This window comes from Octopus bimaculoides, chromosome 6 (assembly GCF_046866305.1).
Source record: "Octopus bimaculoides isolate indiv1 chromosome 6, ASM4686630v1, whole genome shotgun sequence".
In the NCBI taxonomy this organism is placed as follows: domain Eukaryota; kingdom Metazoa; phylum Mollusca; class Cephalopoda; order Octopoda; family Octopodidae; genus Octopus; species Octopus bimaculoides.
The window spans coordinates 97648903-97670242 of NC_142933.1; the positions used below are offsets into that span (position 1 = coordinate 97648903).

The following is a 21340-nucleotide window of genomic DNA, read 5'->3' on the forward strand; positions in this document are numbered from 1 at the left end:
ATGAAAGGCAAAGTCGACTTCGGCGGAATTTGAACTCAGAACGTAACAGCTAACAAAATACCGCTAAGCATTTTGCCTGGCGTGCTAACATTTCTGCCAGCTCGCCACCATAGTAGTAAAAAAAAAAAACTGTTTCATTCTGAGCCATGAGCCAATAACTAAGAAACTAATAGGGGCCCTCCCAGTAGTACCATCCCATCATCTTGTAGTGATGGCGAGGAAATGAAAGATGTACAGTGATAACAAACCGAATGGGACAGGACACGGCAGGGTTAAGTAGAAAAGAAAAAGATAAGATAAGCCCAAACTGAAAACAAGTAATCCACACTGAGAAAATACTCTGGAATTGCATGAAATTCACACTCTTTCGAATAACCAGTGTAGAAATGAAGAACCTATTGAATAAGAAGTCAGAAGTAGTGTGTAGATTAAGAAAGAAATGGGCTCTGATTTCATAGAACACTTGAAACATAGACTGTTAATGAAAAGAAAAGTATGAGGTTATGAATTGTTGAACTGTACCTATCCAGAGGACATGGAATGTTTCTTAGTTACTCTGATAAATGTAGCAAAAGTGTATGGAGAGGATGAGGAATTATAAGAGGGATGTGAATTTGATTACATATATGTATGTATGTGCAGTTATATATATTTGATATATAAATATGAATATGTATACATCATACATACATATATATATATATATATATATATATATATATATATATATATATGATATATTAAACTTTTACAATGAGTTGACTGTCAACCTTTTTCTTGTATATGTAAATATGTACTCTACTAAAAAGTATTGAGTGGTCTTTCAGTTTAATGTTAACATTTTTTTTAAATATATAACATGACATAAAAACTAAGTGTGTGTGTGTGTGTATATATATATATATATATATATATATATATATATATATATATATATGCACTCACACATGCATATACATGCTTATATATATATATAAAATTAAGAAGGAGAAAAGACAAATTCAAAGGTTGATGTATATATTCATTCAATCCATGTTAATGAAATTCTCCATGGTATACAATATACATACATAGATGCATTCATCTGTATTTTTTTTATATTTATATTTATGAATTTTTATGTGTTTATAAATTTTCGTATGTCTATAAATTTCTATGTATATGTATGTATTTATAAATTCTTGGAAATTTTTTATATATCATATAAATGAATGCATCTGTGTATGTATATTGTATACCATGGAGAATTTTGTTAATATGGATTGAATGAATATATACATCAACCTTTGAATTTGTCTTCTCTCCTTAATTTTATATTCCTGAAGCTCTATCAGAGCACTAATTGGTTGAGCTGTATAAAGTGGATATCCATATCAATTATATTATATTTTATAGAACTGTACAGATAGTTGTTTTTCTGGTTTTGCCCTGGAAACAACTCAGAAGTCTTTTCCTATCAAAATTATGCTTAACAGAAATGATGATAATTCAAAGAAGGAATGTCTTGGTGATGCTTATTCCTGCAATGTAAGTATGTTAATATTGATTTCAAATTTCAGCACAGGGCCAGTAATTCCTGGGTACGGGAGTAAGTTGATTATATCAACGCCAGTACTCAACTGCTACTTATTTTATTGACCACTGAAAGGATGAAAGGCAAAGTCCATCTCGGTGGAATTTGAACTCAGAATGTAAAGACGGACAGAATGCCTAGCGTGCTAACGACTCTGCCAGTTTGTTGCCTTTAAAGTATGTGTATTCATTTACTTGTGGAGCACCACCTTTAGTCAAAGAAATCGACCCCAGGACTTATTATTAAGCCTAGTACTTATTCTATTGATCTCTTTTGCCGAACCGCTAAGTTACGAGGATGTAAACACACTAGCATCGGTTGTCAAGCGATGTTGGGGGGACAAACACACACACACACACACATATATATATATATATATATATATATATATATATATATATATAAGATATATATATATACTTCACGGTGGTGCACCAGCATAACCGCAGCCACTTGGCTGAAACACATAAATATACATATATACGACGGGCTTCTTTCAGTTTCCGTCTACCAAATTCACTCACAAGGCTCTGATCGGCCCGAGGCTATAGTAGAAGACACTTGCCCAAGGTACCACGCAGTGGGGCTGAACCCGGAACCATGTGGTTGGTAAGCAAGCTACTTACCACACAGCCACTCCTGCGCCTATAAATATATATATATATATATATATATATATATATGACAGGTTTCTTTCAGTATCCATTTACCAAATCCATTCAGAAGGCTTTGGTCAGCCTGAGGCTATAGTAGAAGACACTTACTCAAGGTGCCACACAGTGGGACTGAACCTGGAACCATGTGGTTGGGAAGCAAGCTTCCTTACCACACAGCTATGCTTATATCCTCTAGTAAATAACTTCAATTCCATAACCTTTTTTGGTCATTACTCAAGAAACATCAGTATTTGTTTTAGATTAAGACATATCACAAAAACATATAATAAAGCAACTTTCAGTGGCATATCTTTGAATAAATATCAACAGGAACGTAATATGTGTTTTAATTTTGTCTGAAAATAATCACCAAATAACCAAACTATTCTAGAGATTATTTATATTTTTTAACAGAATCATCTTCTAAGACTTGGTTCACACATGAAAATCCTCGACATTGTCGATGTACACACAATTCCTCATTTTGCCATTCATCCTCAAGTATTTAAACTGTATCCTTTAACTCTAAGCCATGTTACTTGTGAAATTTCAGTATTTTGTTATTTATGTAATACTTTTCTTTGGGCCCTTTTTTTTTTGTTGGATGGTCCTTTAGTTTTATTTTAGACGTGTCTGCTTTCTGTTGATATGCACTTCTGGCATATTCAATTTCTGATCCTTCATTTGCACATTAGACAATCCTACCTACTTTCAGATTCATTATTTATGTTTCAAACATATCTGTTAGACAAATGAGGCCTGCATTACTAAGAGGGAATGCAAATGAGGTTATTACTCCTGTTTAGTAATTAGATTACACTCTAGTTAGTAAATATTATTCCAGTAGTACTTTCTTTCAGGCTGATAAAATATGTATACAAAATTAGATTCCATGTCTTTGTGTGTGTGAGTGTGTGTGTCTGTATCTTTATGCATGTACTTTACTATATCCATATAAAAGATTGATGTATAAGTATCAAAGAATAAATACACAGCAATTAAGAATTCAATTAATAACAGATTGTTAAATTCCAACACATATTTACATTGTAGTAAATCCAAGTGGAACTGATTTGGATGTATGTAATCAGCTAAAGTAATCTATAATAGCAATATATTTAGAACAAAAGCAGAAAAGCAGAAATTTTACTATAGAACATTGCATCAAGAAATCTTGTCTAACCCATGCAAGCAAGAAAAAAATTGGGCTTAAAAAGAATGATGTTCATTTCCATAACCCACAGCCAGTGTATTGCTTAATCAAAATGAAAAGTCCCATCAAATTCTGGAATATTTATCAAACTGTGATCAAGTAAGTAAATATTTTATACATTTTTAGCATCATCATTATTCAGGTATATTAGTTATAAGGTTAAAGTCCTGGACTACCTGACTACTTGGACATCAGTTCAAATCTTATTGTAGAAGAGATATTGTGTGTGACTATATCCTCTGGTAAATAACTCTGATATTGATGAAATAAATACTTTTAAAATGCTGAGTTTGAATGAATAAACAAATTTTGCACACATTTGTGTGTTGGAGTGAACTCCCCAAATTTTATAAATACACAGGGTTTGATCTTTTAGTTTTCCCCTAATAACAAGCACTGGTGGATGAAAAGATATTAATGAGACACCATCAAGTATGTGTGTGAGTACACACACACACACACTTTCCTGAACATCTATGGAGTATACTACGTTTTTCATGCCCACATCATTTCCATTCTATAAAATGTTTGAAACACCCCATTTCTGCATTAAGAAGTTCATCCCAGTCACATCCACCTTTTGTTAATCATTTATATCATCCCTAAATGTTTATATTTCTCTATTATGTATAATCTTTTTTTACAGTCACTGTACTTAACTTATGTGGTCAACTACAGACATATATGTTTTTTGTTGGTTCTTTTTTTTTTTTTACTAACACATTTATATAGTTAACTAAAGAAATTTATGAGGTATTTCTTGAAAATGTTTTATATCAGTCTTAGGACAAAGAAATCTTTTGATATATTTTCTATATTAACAGCTTGCAATAATAGTAGCTGTATCTAAGTACTCTGCTGATCATGTGGTTGCATCCTATAAAACTTCAGAGCTGAACACAGTAGCTTGGAAAGAATACATCCTAGCTGACTTTACCCAGGGTAAGTCTGTTCAGGTGTCAAACCAATAATCTTGAAATATATGTATCATATACCTAAATTGTTTTAGAGCATGATCCTCATCATCATTACCACCATCATCTTTTAACATTCATCTAGCACACTGGCATGGGTTGTATGGGTTGACAGGATCTAACAAGTTAGAGGACTGCACTGTTCCACAATGTCTACTTTGGCATGGGTTCTATGGTTGGGTGCCCTTATGAACACCAACCATTTTACAGAGTGTACTGGATGCTTTTTTGTAGCAGCAGCAACACTAGTGAGGTCACCATGTGATTTGCAAGACTAAGATCCCCCTTTGACAGTAGAGAGGGAGGCAGTTTTTATGGTAAGTGATGAAAGATGAAATATTTAGAATATGAAGGAAGGGGCCAGAACAGTTTTCTTGCTGTAGAGAAGATACATGGCTATATACATTTTACAAGAGTGGGTTGGGGTCATCAGTTTGGAACTAGATGTACTGTAAATTTTGGACATACAGATATTCTTGACCACATCCCTAAAAAAGACTAGTATGAAGTTGCTGCTGATGCATTCCAACCCTTTGGCCCACAGATATGCTGTTTCCTTATTCTGCTATTTCTGTCTGTAATCTTCTTTGTCTCTTACTTGTTTCAGTCATTAGACTGTGGCCATGCTGGGGCACCACCTTGAAGAATTTTTTAGTCAGAAGAATCACCCCCAGTATTTATTTATTTGTTTAAAATCTGATACTTATTCTATCAGTCTCTTTTGTTGAACTGCTAAGTTACAGGGATGTAAACACACCAGCATTGGTTGTAAAGCAATGGTGGGGGATAAGCACAAGCACAAAGACACACACACATATACAATGGGCTTCTTTCATTTTCCCTCTACCAAAACCGCTCACAAGGCTTTGGTCAACCCTAAGCTATAATAGAAGACTCTTGCTCAAGGTTCCACACAGTGGGGCTGAACCTGAACCCATGTGGTTAGGAAGAAGGCTTCTTGCCACACCACCACACCTGCTCCTACAGTCACATCTGTTTTTTAGAGTCAGCAGATCTTGTGCCACTGCCACTCAGGCACTCCTTATCCCTCTGATCCTGCCATATTAGCTATATTGTATCCCTATATTGTTACTCTTCCTAATGATTCATTTGCTGAACTTTATAACAACTGTGTAATAATACTTATTATGTATGGTTATTGTTTGTATATTATGACAATATTTATTTGCTATTGTTCCAGATATTATATATGCCAGTAACAGCAAAGATGGTGAACTCATGCTTTTCGTGTTGGTTCCTCGAAAACATTCGCATAAGTCAAACAGTTCTGACTCTAGTATGGAGGTTAACACACCAGGCCATTATTGTATTGATGCTTATATGATGCGTTCAGCTGAAGAACTTGATGGTGAAATATTTGATCTTTTACATCAGAGCTACTGCCCACCTCTCATTAACTGTTCTGATGCAAGTTTTCCAGCTCTACCTGTATTTAATGGGAAAATACTCTCTAAAGTCAATACTTACTTAACTAAAATTCAAGCCATGGCTGTAAAAAATCATCTGAAAGGTATTGTGATTCTATCCTATTTCTTTGACAAATTGCTTTTTATATCTTTTGTCATTTCAGTTACGATGACTCTAGTTAAAGTGCTGGACTATTAACCACAAGATTTTATATCCACAGTTTACTACACTTTTATAACTCTTAAGCAAGACCATTAACTCTGTTTGCTCTAGTTTACCTGAGTGAACAAAAAAAGACAGGTTTTATTCCTGCTTCATAGTTTCAGTGGTTAAGAGTATGAAGGGCATCCAGCTGTTGAAAAATAAAGTTTGTTCCAATAATTGTATTATCCCATTCATGCTGGCATGAAAAAAATATTAGTATAAAACAATATTATTGGTTTCAAATTTTGACATAAAGTCAGCAATTTTGGAGGATAATATACTGACAATAACCATACATAGTAAGTATATTACACAGTTGTTATAAAGTTCAGCAAATGAATCATTAGAAAGAGTAACAATATAGGGATACAATATAGTTAATAAGGGAGGATCAGAGGGATAAGGTGTGCCTGAGTGGAGGTGGCACAAGACTTGCTGACTCCAAAAAATAGATGTGACTGTAGGATCTTGTTGTTGGCACTGTTGGCACTCCGTCACTTACGACGTCATGGGTTCCAGTTGATCCGATCAACGGAACAGCCTGCTCGTGAAATTAACGTGCAAGTGGCTGAGCACTCCACAGATATGTGTACCCTTAATGTAGTTCTCAGGGATATTCAGCATGACACAGTGTGACAAGGCTGACCCTTTTGAATTACAGGCACAACAGAAACAGGAAGTAAGAGAAAGTTGTGGTGGAAGAGTACAGCAGGGTTCGCCACCATCCCCTGCCGGAGCCTCGTGGAGCTTTAGGTGTTTTCGCTCAATAAACACTCACAACGCTCGATCTGGGAATTGAAACCGCGATCCTATGACCGCGAGTCCGCTGCCCTAACCACAGGGACATTGCACCTCCACTACTGACTGTAGGAGCAGGTGTACATTAACTCCTGTGATACTTATTTTATTGACTTCAAAGGTTGAAATCAAAGTCAACCTCAGTGGAATTTGGACTCAGAATGTAAAGACAGATGCAATGCCACTGAGCATTTTGCCCTGTGTGGTAATGATTCTGCCAGTTGGCTGCCTTAATGGAAAACAGTAACATTGAAAACAAAATTACACTTGACCAAGACACTATCATTGTTTTAATGTCCACATTTCCATGCTTGTCTAGGTTAGACAGAATTTGTTGAGGAAGATTTTCTATGACTTGATCCCCCTTCCTGTTGCCAACCCTCACCTGTTTCTAAGTACACTAATATTCCCCGTGACCAGGCATATTTTCACAAGAAATTGGAAATAAAGAATACTGTTCCTTTATAACTATCACTTGATGTCAAGGCGCAGAGACAGTAACACACATATACATATATAAACATACATATATAAACACACTGGACAAAATGCTTAACAGCATTTCATCTGTTTTTATGTTCTGAGTTCAAATTCCACTATTGACGACTTTACCTGTCATCCTTTCAGGGTCAATAAAATAAGTACCAGTTGAGTACTAGAGTCAATATAATCAATTTACCCCATCCTCCAAACTTGCTAGTCTTGTGTCAAAATTTGAAACCATTATCATCATCATCATCATCATCATCATCATCATCATCATCATCATCATCATCACCATCACCACCATCATCACCATCATCATCATCATCATCATCATCATCATCATCATCATCATCATCTTCATCATCATCATCATCATCATCATCATCATCATCATCATCATCATCATCATCATCATTATTATTATTATTATGCCGAGGTTGACTTTGCCTTTCATCCTTTCAGGGTCGATAAATTAAGTACCAGTGAAACACTGGGGTCAATGTAAACGACTAGTCCCCTCCCCACAAATTTGAGGCCTTATGCTTCCAGTAGAAATTATTATTATTATTATTATTATTATTATTATTATTATTATTACAACTAATAAAATGCTTTTTATTTAGGTGATCTTACAGATTCTGTGACAGTTCCTTCAACACAACCAAGAGAGCTCTTCCAACTCCTTGCCAATGTACAGCAGAAGTTTCTGGAAAACTTGGAATCTAAACTCAAACGTAAAGATTGCTTTCAACCATTTGATACTTTACCATCCAGATGTCAGTTGAGTGGTAAGCCTCTTTTGCAACTTGAAGGACAATTTAAAAGTTCTAGCCAAAAGCTGTGAATTAGTAATATTGGCTAATTTACTCAAGGACATGATGCTATTTTTTAGGAAGAGTTTACATTCTTGATCTAACAAGGATTTCCAATTACTTGCATCAGAGTCCCTTTCAAAATATATCTCTAAATACATTTGCCATCTCTACCATTTTTGAATTCCTCCAGCCACCAACAACTTTTTGACAATATCATTTTCTGCATCAAGCATATATACCTCATCCCACCATTGTGAATTTCCTAGCAAAAAAGGTTGCATCTATTGTTTCTTAGATTGGTAATTTTATCAGATTACCTGGTGTGTGCCGATGGAGCTCTCTTGTCCATGCTCCATCAATTCTAATGTGTCACGAACAACATCCACTTTTATGCAGGTTATACATTTCATTCTTCTCTAATCTTCAGGCATCAAATTGTCATCCACCCACAATCTAGACACACTATGCTAAATCTACACTGGCTCCATCAACAGAGACCCCAGAAACATCTTCCAATGAGTCATGCTATGCCAGTGTTGTCTCCTTCAACAACTTAAAGGCACACTCATTACATTTATCAAGAAAACAGTTTGGCCCTTAGACATGAACAGTACACAACTAGAACCCTCAATGTAAGCACTACAGATGCTATGCTTCACCATCACTGCAGATCTTTCTTGGGTGCATACCCATCGTCCTCAATATTTCAAAGTCTGCATCACAAAGATTGACTTTCATCTTCAACATCAAAAAATACAACCAACATCCCTCATTGGATTTGGCTGCAGCAGAGTGATAGTTGGCAGGGTTAGAAAGGTTGTCCTTAATAGAAAAGCAACACACTTTAGGGTTTCCAAAAATATATTGCTTTTTATTTTTTCATGGAAAATATAATTGTATTATTTCCACACTGTTGGCTTTAAAGTTAGATGCACTTTTATGACCTACTGTGGTAAAGTTCAAAGTTCATTTTCAAATTTGCTTTTTGTGTCATTTAAGTTACACAAACATTTGCAGTGTATTTTATACAGCAATTATAATAAATCTGACTAAACACTCCCTTTGCGATACAGTGTAATACTCAAAAAATGTCAATGTGTATTAACTACAAGAGATATCTGTCCAAGATTTCATTGTTCGTAAATAAATATGGTGATTTTTTTTTCTTTTATTATTTTTCATTTATATTTATGGTTCATAATTTCAAGAACTTGACCTACCTAATTGTGCACAGTGGCCAGAAAAATGTTACATCCAGCAACTAGAATCCAAGAAAAAGACCATTTGCCGTTTTCGATCATTTGATAGCATGTCATTATCATCACCTTATGTTCCTCTTCAAGGTAAGTTATTGGGAATTCTAAACCACATAGTATGTATTCCTTCCACCTCCCTACTCAGACTTCTTTTTATTGAACAGGCGTTTGTTAGGCTTTCACATTAAGATGTCAGTATGTCTAATCACAAATATAATCACTTTTTGAAACATTCTTTATATCTGTTCCATTATGTGTAAAAATTGAACATCATTTTGGTTTCAGTTCCACTGCATAGTAGTCCCTTAGATAAATGTTCTACTACAGTCTTGAGTTGAGCAACACCTTGTGAGTGGTATTCAGAAACTGTGCATGTATGTGCAAGTAAATATATTACAAGAGAAAACAATAGAAAAAGCACAAAGGACAAACATTATACTTCTGTGCCACTGACCATGTCCCTTTTATTAGCCTCAGACATCTATATTTGTGGATGTAGATGTGCATTTATTCTAGTTTTTAGATTATGTTGCCTTATGTTTTGTAACTTAGCATTTCAATAAATAGCAATAAAATATATCATCATCAGCATTGTTTCAACATTCACTTTTCCATACTGGCATGAGTCAAATGGAGTTTATTGAAGCAGATTTTCTATGGCTGGATGCCCTTCCTGTCACCAACTCTCGCTTGTTTCCAAGCTATGTAATATTTCCCCACATTGAAATTAAATGACATTACTTGTATGGCAGTGACACTTGTCTGTTTCTAGCTGGTCAAATGGTGACATTGAGGTTCTTTTGTTGGCTTGTAGTAATCCATGTTTAAAAAGGTTCCAAAAACATACGTATTTACAGATGAAGAAGTCTATGTTTATTGTCCAGTTCAAAGTATTGTCTTCATAATTTTAAAGCCTATTATAATAACAGCTTGTATAGATTTTGCATTGCAATATCTTTCATAGGCTTTAATCCTGCAACATCTCATCTTTTCTGTTAGAGCAATATTTTTATGTACCCTCCTTGTTCATATGTTTCTAGAAGAGTTATTACAGCTATTTTATTTCCCCACTTCTTCAAGATGGAAAGTACTTTTGAATTTCATTGACCAACACTATTTTTATGTTTCTGTATTATATTTACACCCATGCAAAAAAATGTCCCTAAAACATGTGTATAAATACTGTATATTTTGTTGGAAAGTTGTGTTATATTATAGTATTCCTTACTTTCTTTTATCTCAGATGTTGTTCCAACTGAAATGGAAGAAATTTTGAGTCACTTCCAAGATGATGGATTGGCAACCAGTTTTTCCTTGACTCCTTTACTGAGCCAAGTATGAAGAATATCTTGTCTTTGACTTATTTGAAGTTGTTGAAATGTTTTATGAATAATATATAGTCTATTGACTAATTTTTTCTTCTCGCTAGACCACTGTCAGTAAATAAAATTTCTAAAATTTTTTTGCTGCCCTATGATTTATTAATAAGGATAAGATATATACAATAGAAGAATAGACTAGATATAAAACATCTAGATAGCTTGGCATCTTCTTTTCTACTAATAACTTCAGTTTGTTCAGTTGCTAATTTAATTCATAATGAAAAATTTTAGTGAAACACAAAAATTACCGTAATGACAGTAGATAGATTTTATATAATGGAAAGAAAATATAGAGCTATAACTTGATGAAGCTAATTTGGATTATGAATTGACAGGGCTGAGTTTGACAAAACTGATATTGTTCGTGAGTGTTAGTAAAAGATGAGAATACTTTGGCAGGAGAAACAGTTGAAGATGTCATTCTGCTCAAGAAATACCATGAATATTCTTTGGTGTGGGCCAAGAGGAATATGATCCAGAGAGAAGAGCACAGTAAAGTAATTTAATGAAAGCTAAAGTATAGCCAGCAACTGAAGGAAGAGCCAAGGATATTGTCAATTTTGTTGTTGTTGGCACTCCGTCGCTTACGACGTTGAGGGTTCCAGATGATCTGATCAACGGAACAGCCTGATCGTGAAATTAACGTGCAAGTGGCTGAGCACTCCACAGACACGTGTACCCTTAACGTAGTTCTCAGGGATATTCAGCGTGACACAGTGTGACAAGGCTGACCCTTTGAATTACAGGCACAACAGAAACAGGAAGTAAGAGTGAGAGAAAGTTGTGGTGAAAGAGTACAGTAGGGTTCGCCACCATCCCCTGCCGGAGCCTCGTGCAGCTTTCAGTGTTTTTGCTCAATAAACACTCACAACGCCTGGTCTGGGAATCGAAACCGCGATCTTATGACCGCGAGTCCGCTACCCTAACCACTGGGCCATTGCGCCTCCACTGTCAATAAAAGAGTTAAAAAGGAAAAGTTAAGAAAATTATGTTAACAAACCAGTGACTGGAGAGTGACAAACTGTTTATCTTTAAATATAACACAAGTGCAGGATACTGTAGTATGACTGGTTGAGGGAGAATATTGTTCAAACAGCTTTCTTAAATATCAAATTCCAAGTTATGACTAAGATGGCCTAAAATTGGAAGAATTGGTAGAGCTGTGGACAAAATATTTCACAGTATTTTATTAAGTCACTTTACAATCTGAATTCTACCCTATCTTTCAGGTTCAATTTTACATCTCATCTTTCCAGAGTTGGTAAAATAAGTATCTATCAAGCCTCCCATCAGGTTCTATCAGAAGCAACCATCTCCAATTGATCTAGCTGGATTCCCAAGTGAGACCAGCCACGTTCAAGGATGTTATCCACCTGTCTTGCTTGTAATCTAGCCCTTTATCTGCCAGTTGGTTTTGCCCATAAAAACTTGTCCAGCGATTCTTTCCTTGAAACATCCTTAACATATCCATAGTATCAGAGCAGTGATCTCTCAATTCAGAGAAGTAGTAGCTCTATCTAGAGCACCTCTCTGATCTCCAAGCTATGCATTCTATCAAATAACATTACTCCTTTGGAGGAACCCCTTCTATTTTTATATTTTAATTCAATGCATTGGTAAATAATTAAAACAAGATAGTTCTCTAACAAATCTAGATAGTTCCAGATAGACCTCTAATAAAAATCCAGCTCTATCTGGATAGTTCCAGATCTTTAACAAATCTGGGATTTTGCCATATTCTATCTAGAATCTTGTCACAGAACCTACAAAACTTTATCCACTTAGTTTCTATATTCTGTTACTAATGAGGCAACTCAGCTACATTTAAAGAATTTTATAACAAATTTTGTGTTTGCTATATGTTCGTATAGCATAACCTGCGCAGCTATGTGTTTCCTGCCCTTAATGATGAATATGAAACCTGTCTTATGAAATGGCCACATTGTCGAGAAGCTCGTTTTCCTGGCATTTGGTAAATCTTTTTTTAAATTATTATCACACTTGCAAAATACAGCTCCTTGCAGGACTGTATACAAGCTACTACATTTAATTATAGTAATTGTTTATGCCAGCTTCTATACTTTATTTGCTGTTGGTACTATGTATTATGTATAACTATACTGACTTAATATTAGCTACTATGTTAACTATATGAACAGTCTAACTATAATAGCAGCTACTACAGATAACTGTGCTAACTATTAACTATTAACAGTTATCACATGTTAATATACTATTTGTTTCTTTGCTATAATGTCTGATATTACCATATGTCTGTTATATTGTATGATACTACCACATGACTGTCTGTTATTTGATATTCTTTTCTACTCTAGGCACAAGGCTCAACATTTTGTGGGAGAGGGGCCAGTCGATTAGATCGACTCCAGTACACAACTGGTACTTAATTTATTGACCCCGAAAGGGTGAAAGGCAATGTCAACTGCAGCGGAATTTGAACTCAGAGCATAAAGACAGACGAAATACCGCTAAGCATTTCGCCCGGCATGCTAATCTTTCTGCCAGCTCGCTACCTTTGTCTGTTGTTTGATATTGCCACATGTCTGTTACATGATAGTACCACATGTCTATTGTATTGCCTGACACTAACTTGCGTCTATTATATTGTCTCATACTATTACATGTCTATCTGTTATAGTGTCTGATATTACCACATGTCAGTCTGTTATATTATCTGACACAAGCACATATCTGATGTTACAGTGTACTACATGTCTCTGTGATATTGTTCTTACTACATGTCTGTCTGTCCGTTATATTGTACTTACTACGACATGTCTGTCTTTTATATTGTCTAACACTGCAATACATTTTCTGGTTTCCAGTTATAACAAAGATAACCAATGTGAGAAAATTCAAAACCGTCTGAACAAACTAAGAGATAAATTCATCACCACAGACACAAGTACCACATATTCACTACAGAATTGTCGTAGCACCTCTTTGCAGTCAACAACTAACCCTCGCATAGTGCAGAACTTCAAATCAAAAAATTCTCTCAGGATAAAGTAAGTAATCTTGAATATAGTCCCAAACTCAAGAAATCACTGATGATATTAGTTCTCTGTATTCAGAATTAGTCAATCTTTAAAACAAGAACTAGTCAATATGAGGCACAATGGCCCAGTGGTTAGGGCAACGGACTCGCTGTTGTAGGATCATGGTTTTGATTCCCAGACCAGGGCGTTGTGAGTGTTTATTGAGCAAAAACACCTAAAAGTTTTACAAAGCTTCAGCAGTGAGTGGTTGCAGCCCTGCTGTACTCTTTCACTACAACTTTCTCTCACTTTTTCTTCCTGTTTCTGTTATACTTGTATTTCAAAGGGACAGCCTTGTCGCACTCTGTGTCACGCTGAATCTCCCTGAGAACTATTTTAAAGGTACACGTATCTGTCGAGTGCTCAGCCACTTGCACATTAATTTCATGAGCAGGCTGTTCCGTTGATCGGATCAACTGGAACCCTCGTCGTCATAACCGACGGAGTGCCACAAATTTATTTAACCTCTGTGTTTGTCTAACTTACTAAACCAAAAATGTCAATGTATGTACGAAGCTAGTGTGTATAGCAATAAAAGGATTCTATTCTAATTATAGTTTATAGCTTAGTCTAAGTCAGTAGTTTCCAAGCAAGATGTCATGACATCCTGCCGTGTTGTAGACAGTAATTAAGAGTTTTGCAGGTTTTTACATTTAAATAGCCCAAACAGTATCATCATTGTTGCTGTTTTAATGTCCACTTTTTCATGCTTGCATGGGTTGGATGGAGTGTGTTGAGGCATATTTTCTGCAACTAGATGCCTTTCCTGCTCCCAATCCTCACCTGTTTCCCCTCAGTTTATTAGCCCTGGTCAAACCGTCCAACTCATGAACAACGAACATTAATGATGATGGTCATCTTATGAAATGAAGGATTGTATGTATTATGAGATAGAATATGTGTGGTGAAATGTAGGGAACTTGACATAACAACTTAGTTTGAATCAATGCAGAGTACAGCAGGAAAGTTCTGATTTGTAAAGTACATTTATAGTAATTATAGTACACAAATAAAGAAAGCATACAACATAATAATGATGTTACATTGAAGTGGGAGAAGGGGTGTTCCCACTAAGGAATGGTTTATTTATCAAACTGATCATTATTTCAAACTGGAAATTATCAAAATAGGTCCTCTGTCCTGGATATAAGAACAGTACTTCATAGTCATCATCATCATCATTAAACGTCTGCTTTTCATGCTGGCATGGGTTGGATAGATTGACAGGAGCTGGCATGGCCAGGAACCACACCAGGTTCCATAGTCTGTTTTGGCTTAGTTTCTGCAGCTGGATGTCCTTCCTAACACCAGTCACTTTACAGATTATACTAGGTACTTTTTACGTGGTACCTTCACCAGTGCTTTTTATGTGCCACCATCACCAGTGCTTTTTACGTTGCACAAGTTGTATTTTAGCCTTATAGAAGAAAGACTGGTTCATACATATACCATTTCTTGACTTTATTTAATCCAAACTTTGTGAGTAAAATCATATGAAATTTATACTTCTGCTACATGACAAACAGCAACACTGGTAGAATGTTTAATATTTATCAGTAATGGTGTCATGATTAAGTCCATTGGTTACACTCTGTAAAGTGGTTGGCAAATGAATGGAGAGGACCCTTTAGTCTTACCAAGGACATGACAACTTCTCAACTGTGAAAATGTACCAAGTATTCTCTGTAAAGAGGTTGATGACAGAAAGAGCAGCTGGCCATTGAGACCTAACCGAAAATGAAATGTATGAGTAGACATCATCCTCCAACCTGTCTAGGAAGATAGTAACACTGAATAAGAACTAACTTGGTCCGTAACAATGCATGCTTGCATGGAAAATGGAAAGTGAGCACTAGCTCATGATGATAATGGGTGGGGAGTATCAGCAAGCATCATTGTTGTTAGGGTTGTTTTTTCATGAAAATTAAGCCCTTTTTTTCTCTAATCATAGGCGAAATGCTAATGTTGCCAGCTTGGAAAACCGAAGCATGTCTGACACAAAATTACAAGACTCTAGAAATGCAAAACAAAAGAAATTATCTCATGTGATGACAAGACATATGTCTGCCAAAGAGCTTGTAGAAACATCACCAAAAGCTACAGGAGAACAGCTCAAAAACAGGTCTCTTGTAAAATCCAGCAAAGAACCAATTCAGGCCACCGCTAATGAATTGAAGAAGCAAAAAGTGTCTCGTTCAGAACGACATAAACAGGTATGTAGTCTCATAGAACTTGTGAAAATGGTAACAGGTTGGAGTGTGTGCTTTATGTTTCACTACCATTTTAAAGTTCTTATTCCCCCGGAATTAGAATCAACTTCAATGTTCATTATTCGAGTGATCATAAAACTGGGAGAGGGGTTAACTATTTGCCCACTTCTATATAAATTTAATGTGAAATCTATTTAAAAAACAAAAATAAATTATATTTGCTAAACTGGAATCTTTTTTCATCTGTAGAAACTGGAATCAATCGTCAAATATGTTTTAAAGAAAGAAGGTCTTTCAGAAAAAGATGAAATATTTTCTTCTTGCTTTCAACGTCTTTATAAGGTCACCAAACTTTATGTCATGGTAAATATAGTTTCAAATTCATTTGTATTAATAGAACATATTCATTGCTTTTATCTTATTTAAATATTACAAATAAAAAGTTTTTTTTTTTTTTCACTTTCGTGTAACAAATTTTATGAACATGTTTTTGTCAATGGTACTTTGTTTGAGAAAGGTTTCTATAAAATTATTAGTAAATAGATTCACTTCAACATGTAAATTTAATTTGTCAAAATATTTTCATCGCTTCGAAACTGCAACCTGTTCACTGACAAAATTCCATGCTACATCAAAGCTTTGTGTATACTATAAGATTATACATATATATGTGTGTGTGTATACGTATTTATCATTGTGTGTGCTTGTACATATGTATAGGTTGGTTTATATTTGCATGTATGTATCTAAGACATTGTCTCCATTCACCATTAGATGGTGGTGAGAGGGACATATATATATATATATATATATATATATATATATATATATATACATACAACCTTTGACAGAGTAACAGTCATATATACAACTTGAACAGAAACACATATTAGTATATAAACATACATTTACATGTACATACACATACAAAGATACGTCTACACACATACATAAGTACATAGATACATATGTACATACTTACATATTCGTTGCTTTGAAACAGAGTTTTGTCAGTGAACAGATTGTGGTTTCAAAGCGACAAAAATATTTTAACAAATTAAATTTAAATGTTGAAGTGAATCTAACGTTTTTGTGTGTATTTATTATTAAATACTTTTACTATTATTGGATAGAATGTTTAACATCTATTTTGAAAGAAAAAAACTCTGGATTTTAATAAAATAAATTTATTAAAAGAAAACTATCTTTACTTAAGTAGCTCAGGAAAAAAAAAACCTTCCAAGTGGATTTAGGTAACAAAGAATGCCTATTGTTTGTGCGATGATCTATTCAAAACCCAACATGATGAATGAGCTGGTTGCTGAATAAGTCATCATCAAGGTTTTACCTTGTCTGTTTACATTTGTATAAAATTTTACCTAAAGATGATGTATTTATGCTCACTACATTCCAATATTTTAGCACCTACTTTACTACAATATTGTTATAATTCAGGATCTCCCAGACTCTCGCAAACTTGGACAAGAGATGAGAAGATTAGCTGAAAATCAAGTAAAACATGTGAGTTTTATTATATTTATCTAATCATTCCCATTTCCAATTACTTATTTGTCATGCTTCAGTGACAGATCTGCTTCAAAACTGAGTTGTTTACTTGAATGTCATTGCCATAACAATTACTTTCACTATTAATGCCTATGTGAACTTTTAGATATCTTTTCCCCATAACCATGGGTGGGTGATAAACCAAATCCATCACCCAGTTTTGTACCACCACTTAGTCCTTGGCTACCTTTAGGAGGGTTCATTCTGTTGCAGGTATTCAAGCTAGATATCTAGGCTGAGGATAACTTCCTCTCTTCTTTGTCCCACCCTCTAAAGCCCTACAAAATTGTTGCGCTTCCTCTTCTGACTAAGCCATATAGTTTTTCTGCCTTGTATTCTTTTTCGTTTTAATCCTTTTGTTACCGTATCTATTTTTAGATGCTCTGTGTTTCTTTCAATTAATTTTAAATATAACGATGAATTTAGTAAAATAACTTAGTTATCATTAAGCTAGTGTTAGGGACATAAATTGTGACTAAGGTTTGGTGGAAGATTTTAATTCAAAACTTATGAAACCAGACATTTGTACTACAGAGCCAGAGGTGGTTTCAGCCGGGTTGGTATCAAAAGGGTTAATTATAGAAAGGTTTATAGGAAAATCGTTAAGTGTCTGTTATATTGTATGAGGTACTGGTGTTGATATTTAACTTCCATATTTGATATTCTTTAAGGTGGCACGCTGGCAGACTTGTTAGGACACTGGGTAAAATGCTTAGTGGCATTTCTAAATTCAAATTCCACTGAGGTCAACTTTGCCTTTTGTCCTTTCAGGGTGGATAAGATAAGTACAAATGGAGCACTAGGGATCAATGTAATGAACTCAAGCCCTCTCCAAAATTGCTGGCTTTGTGCCAAAATCTGAAACTAATATTTAATATTTTTGTATTTTTATCAATAACTTGTATCTTTTCTAGGTTGTTGAAATAGAAACTCATCGTCAGAAGTCTATGAGGACAAAAAAGACTCAGAAATCAGATGAAAATGGCAAAGTAACTTCCTGATAATTCGATAATTCCATTAACCAAGCAAGTCTACTTGACACACTCATACACACAAAACTGAATCATATAAATCCAACCTTCCAGGCTTTGTTGCCTTATGGATGTCTGTGATATTCTTATTTATTTTTTTAACTGTTCCAATAAATATTTTCTAAAACACTCACCTATGTTTTCATATTTTCTTCACAAATTGTTCTACCCAAACTGAGATTCATACTATGCATTCACTTATCTTCCTAGTCTCATCCATTATTGCTCTATATTAAACACTGCATAAGTTTCAGCAATTTCAGTGGATCTACATTGATGCCTTGTGGTATATCTCAACATACAAGAGCAGGCATAGTAAGGCATTTGCTTCTCAAGCACATGGTTCCCAGTTCAGTCTCACTTTGTAGTATCTTGAGCAAGTTTCTTCTACTATCACCTAGGCCAACCAAAGCCTTTTCAGTGGATTCTGTGCATGGAAATTAAAAGAAGCCTGTTGTGTGTATGTATATGTATAAATATATATATATATATATATTATATAAAGTTTATGTTTTTATGTGTGTTCGTATGTTACTTATAGACTCAAAAACTACTGGACTGATCCTAATGAAATTTGGAACACAAAATCCAAGCCTAGGGAGAAGGGTAATGCCGTGTGTTTCATACAATTTTGAGGGGGTGTAAAGAAGGGGTTGACCCCCCCCCCCCCCCATGAAAATTCATATGCTTTGGATTTTGATAGGTATTCGAAATAAATTTTAAAATATACCCAAAATTTCCATTTCTTTGGATGATTCTAAGACCCCCAAATTTTAGTCATTTTTCATGGACCAAAATTACTGAATGGATCCTTATGATATTTGGAACATAGATTCAATGCATAAGGGTGGGTATAATGCAGTATGTTTGGTTTGAATTTAAGGGGGCAGAACCCCCCATCATCATCATCATCATCATCGTTTAACGTCCGCTTTCCATGCTAGCATGGGTTGGACGATTTGACTGAGGACTGGTGAAACCGGATGGCAACACCAGGCTCCAGTCTGATTTGGCAGAGTTTCTACAGCTGGATGCCCTTCCTAACGCCAACCACTCAGAGAGTGTAGTGGGTGCTTTTACGTGTCACCCGCATGAAAACGGCCACGCTCGAAATGGTGTCTTTTATGTGCCACCCGCACAAGCCAGTCCAGGGGCACTGGCAACGATCTCGCTCGAAAATCCTACAGGAGCCAGTCAGGCGGTACTGGCAACGGCCACGCTCAAAATGGTGCATCTCATGTGCCACCCGCACAAGAACCAGTCCAGGGGCACTGGCAACGATCTTACTTGGCTTGCCGGGTCTTCTCACGCACAGCCCATTTCCAAAGGTCTCGGTCCGTAGTCATCGCCTCGGTGAGGCCCAATGTACGAAGGTCTTGCCTCACCACCTCAGCCCAGGTCTTCCTGGGCCTACCTCTTCCACGGGTTCCCTCAACTGTTAGGGTGTGGCACTTTTTCACGCAGCTATCCTCCTCCATTCTCACCACATGTCCATACCAGCGCAATCGTCTCTCTTGCACGCCACAACTGATGCTTCTAATGTTCAGCTTTTCTCTCAAGGTACTTACACTCTGACGGGTATTCACATTGACATTACACATCCAACGGAGCATACTGGCTTCATTCCTTGCGAGCTTACGTATGTCCTCAGCAGTTACAGCCCATGTTTCACTGCCATGTAGCATGGTTGTTCGTACGCATGCGTCATACAGTCTGCCTTTTACTCTGAGTGAGAGTCCCTTTGTCGCCAGCAGGGGTAAGAGCTCTCTAAACTTTGCCCAGGCTATTCTTATTCTAGCAGCTACACTTTCAGCGCACCCACCCCCACTACTAACTTGGTCGCCCAGATAGCGGAAGCTATCGACTACCTCTAGTTTTTCACCCTGGAATGAGATAGAAGTTGTTTCCTGTTTGTTTGCAGTCTTTATTGCACCTGAACATCTGCCACAAACAAAAACTAACTTGCTAGTTAACCTGCCTTTGATGTTGCTGCACCTCTTATGTGTCCATAGCTTGCACCGGGTACATCTTATAGAGTTACTACCTACTCCTTTTCTACATACTGAGCAGGGCCATCTACCTGAAGGGGTTTGTGTTTTATCTACCTTCCTACTTATTAGGATTTTGGTTTTAGCTAGGTTGACTCTAAGGCCCTTCAATTCTAGACCTTGCTTCCACACCTGAAACTTCTCCTCTAGTTCTGATAGTGACTCCGCAATTAGGGCAAGGTCATCAGCATAGAGGAGCTCCCAGGGGCAACCTGTCTTGAACTCCTCTGTGATTGCCTGGAGGACTATGGTAAATAATAGGGGGCTGAGGACGGAACCTTGGTGGACCCCTACCTCTACCCGGAATTCATTGCTGTACTCATTTCCAACCCTCACCTTACTGGCCGCATCTCTGTACATATAAATTTCCAATGTTGATGAAATTTCAACCATAAGTAATTAACAAAACAAGAAGCATTCCCAAATTTTAATCATTTTTTTATGATCCAAAACAAGGTCAAAAGTACTGAATGGGTCTTTGTGAAATTTGGAAATTATATTCTTTGCATAGGGGCAGATGTAATGCAGTACATATTAGAAAGTGAGGGGGCATAAATGAGGCCATAACCCGCATGAAAATTCATATATTTTTGCTGTTGATGAAATTTTATCCATAGATATTAGACACAAATGAAGTAATA

General features: G+C 35.9%; 1 protein-coding gene across 3 annotated transcripts in view; it reads left to right on the forward strand.

Annotated features, from left to right (window-relative positions):
* LOC106870238 (mdm2-binding protein) overlaps window positions 1-18784 on the forward strand; it is a 46867-nt gene extending 28083 nt beyond the window's left edge. For all 3 annotated transcript variants that reach the window (XM_089354334.1, XM_089354335.1, XM_089354336.1), the window contains exons 7-20: window positions 1396-1527; window positions 2644-2741; window positions 3478-3541; window positions 4267-4384; window positions 5618-5947; window positions 7956-8120; window positions 9356-9490; window positions 10647-10738; window positions 12657-12757; window positions 13632-13814; window positions 15796-16057; window positions 16304-16417; window positions 17510-17575; window positions 18535-18784. In XM_089354334.1, the coding sequence (XP_089210460.1) occupies window positions 1396-1527; window positions 2644-2741; window positions 3478-3541; window positions 4267-4384; window positions 5618-5947; window positions 7956-8120; window positions 9356-9490; window positions 10647-10738; window positions 12657-12757; window positions 13632-13814; window positions 15796-16057; window positions 16304-16417; window positions 17510-17575; window positions 18535-18621 (1947 nt within the window). In that variant the 3' untranslated portion in view covers window positions 18622-18784. The remainder of the gene's footprint in view (window positions 1-1395; window positions 1528-2643; window positions 2742-3477; window positions 3542-4266; window positions 4385-5617; window positions 5948-7955; window positions 8121-9355; window positions 9491-10646; window positions 10739-12656; window positions 12758-13631; window positions 13815-15795; window positions 16058-16303; window positions 16418-17509; window positions 17576-18534) is intronic.
* Window positions 18785-21340: the final 2556 nt, after the last annotated feature.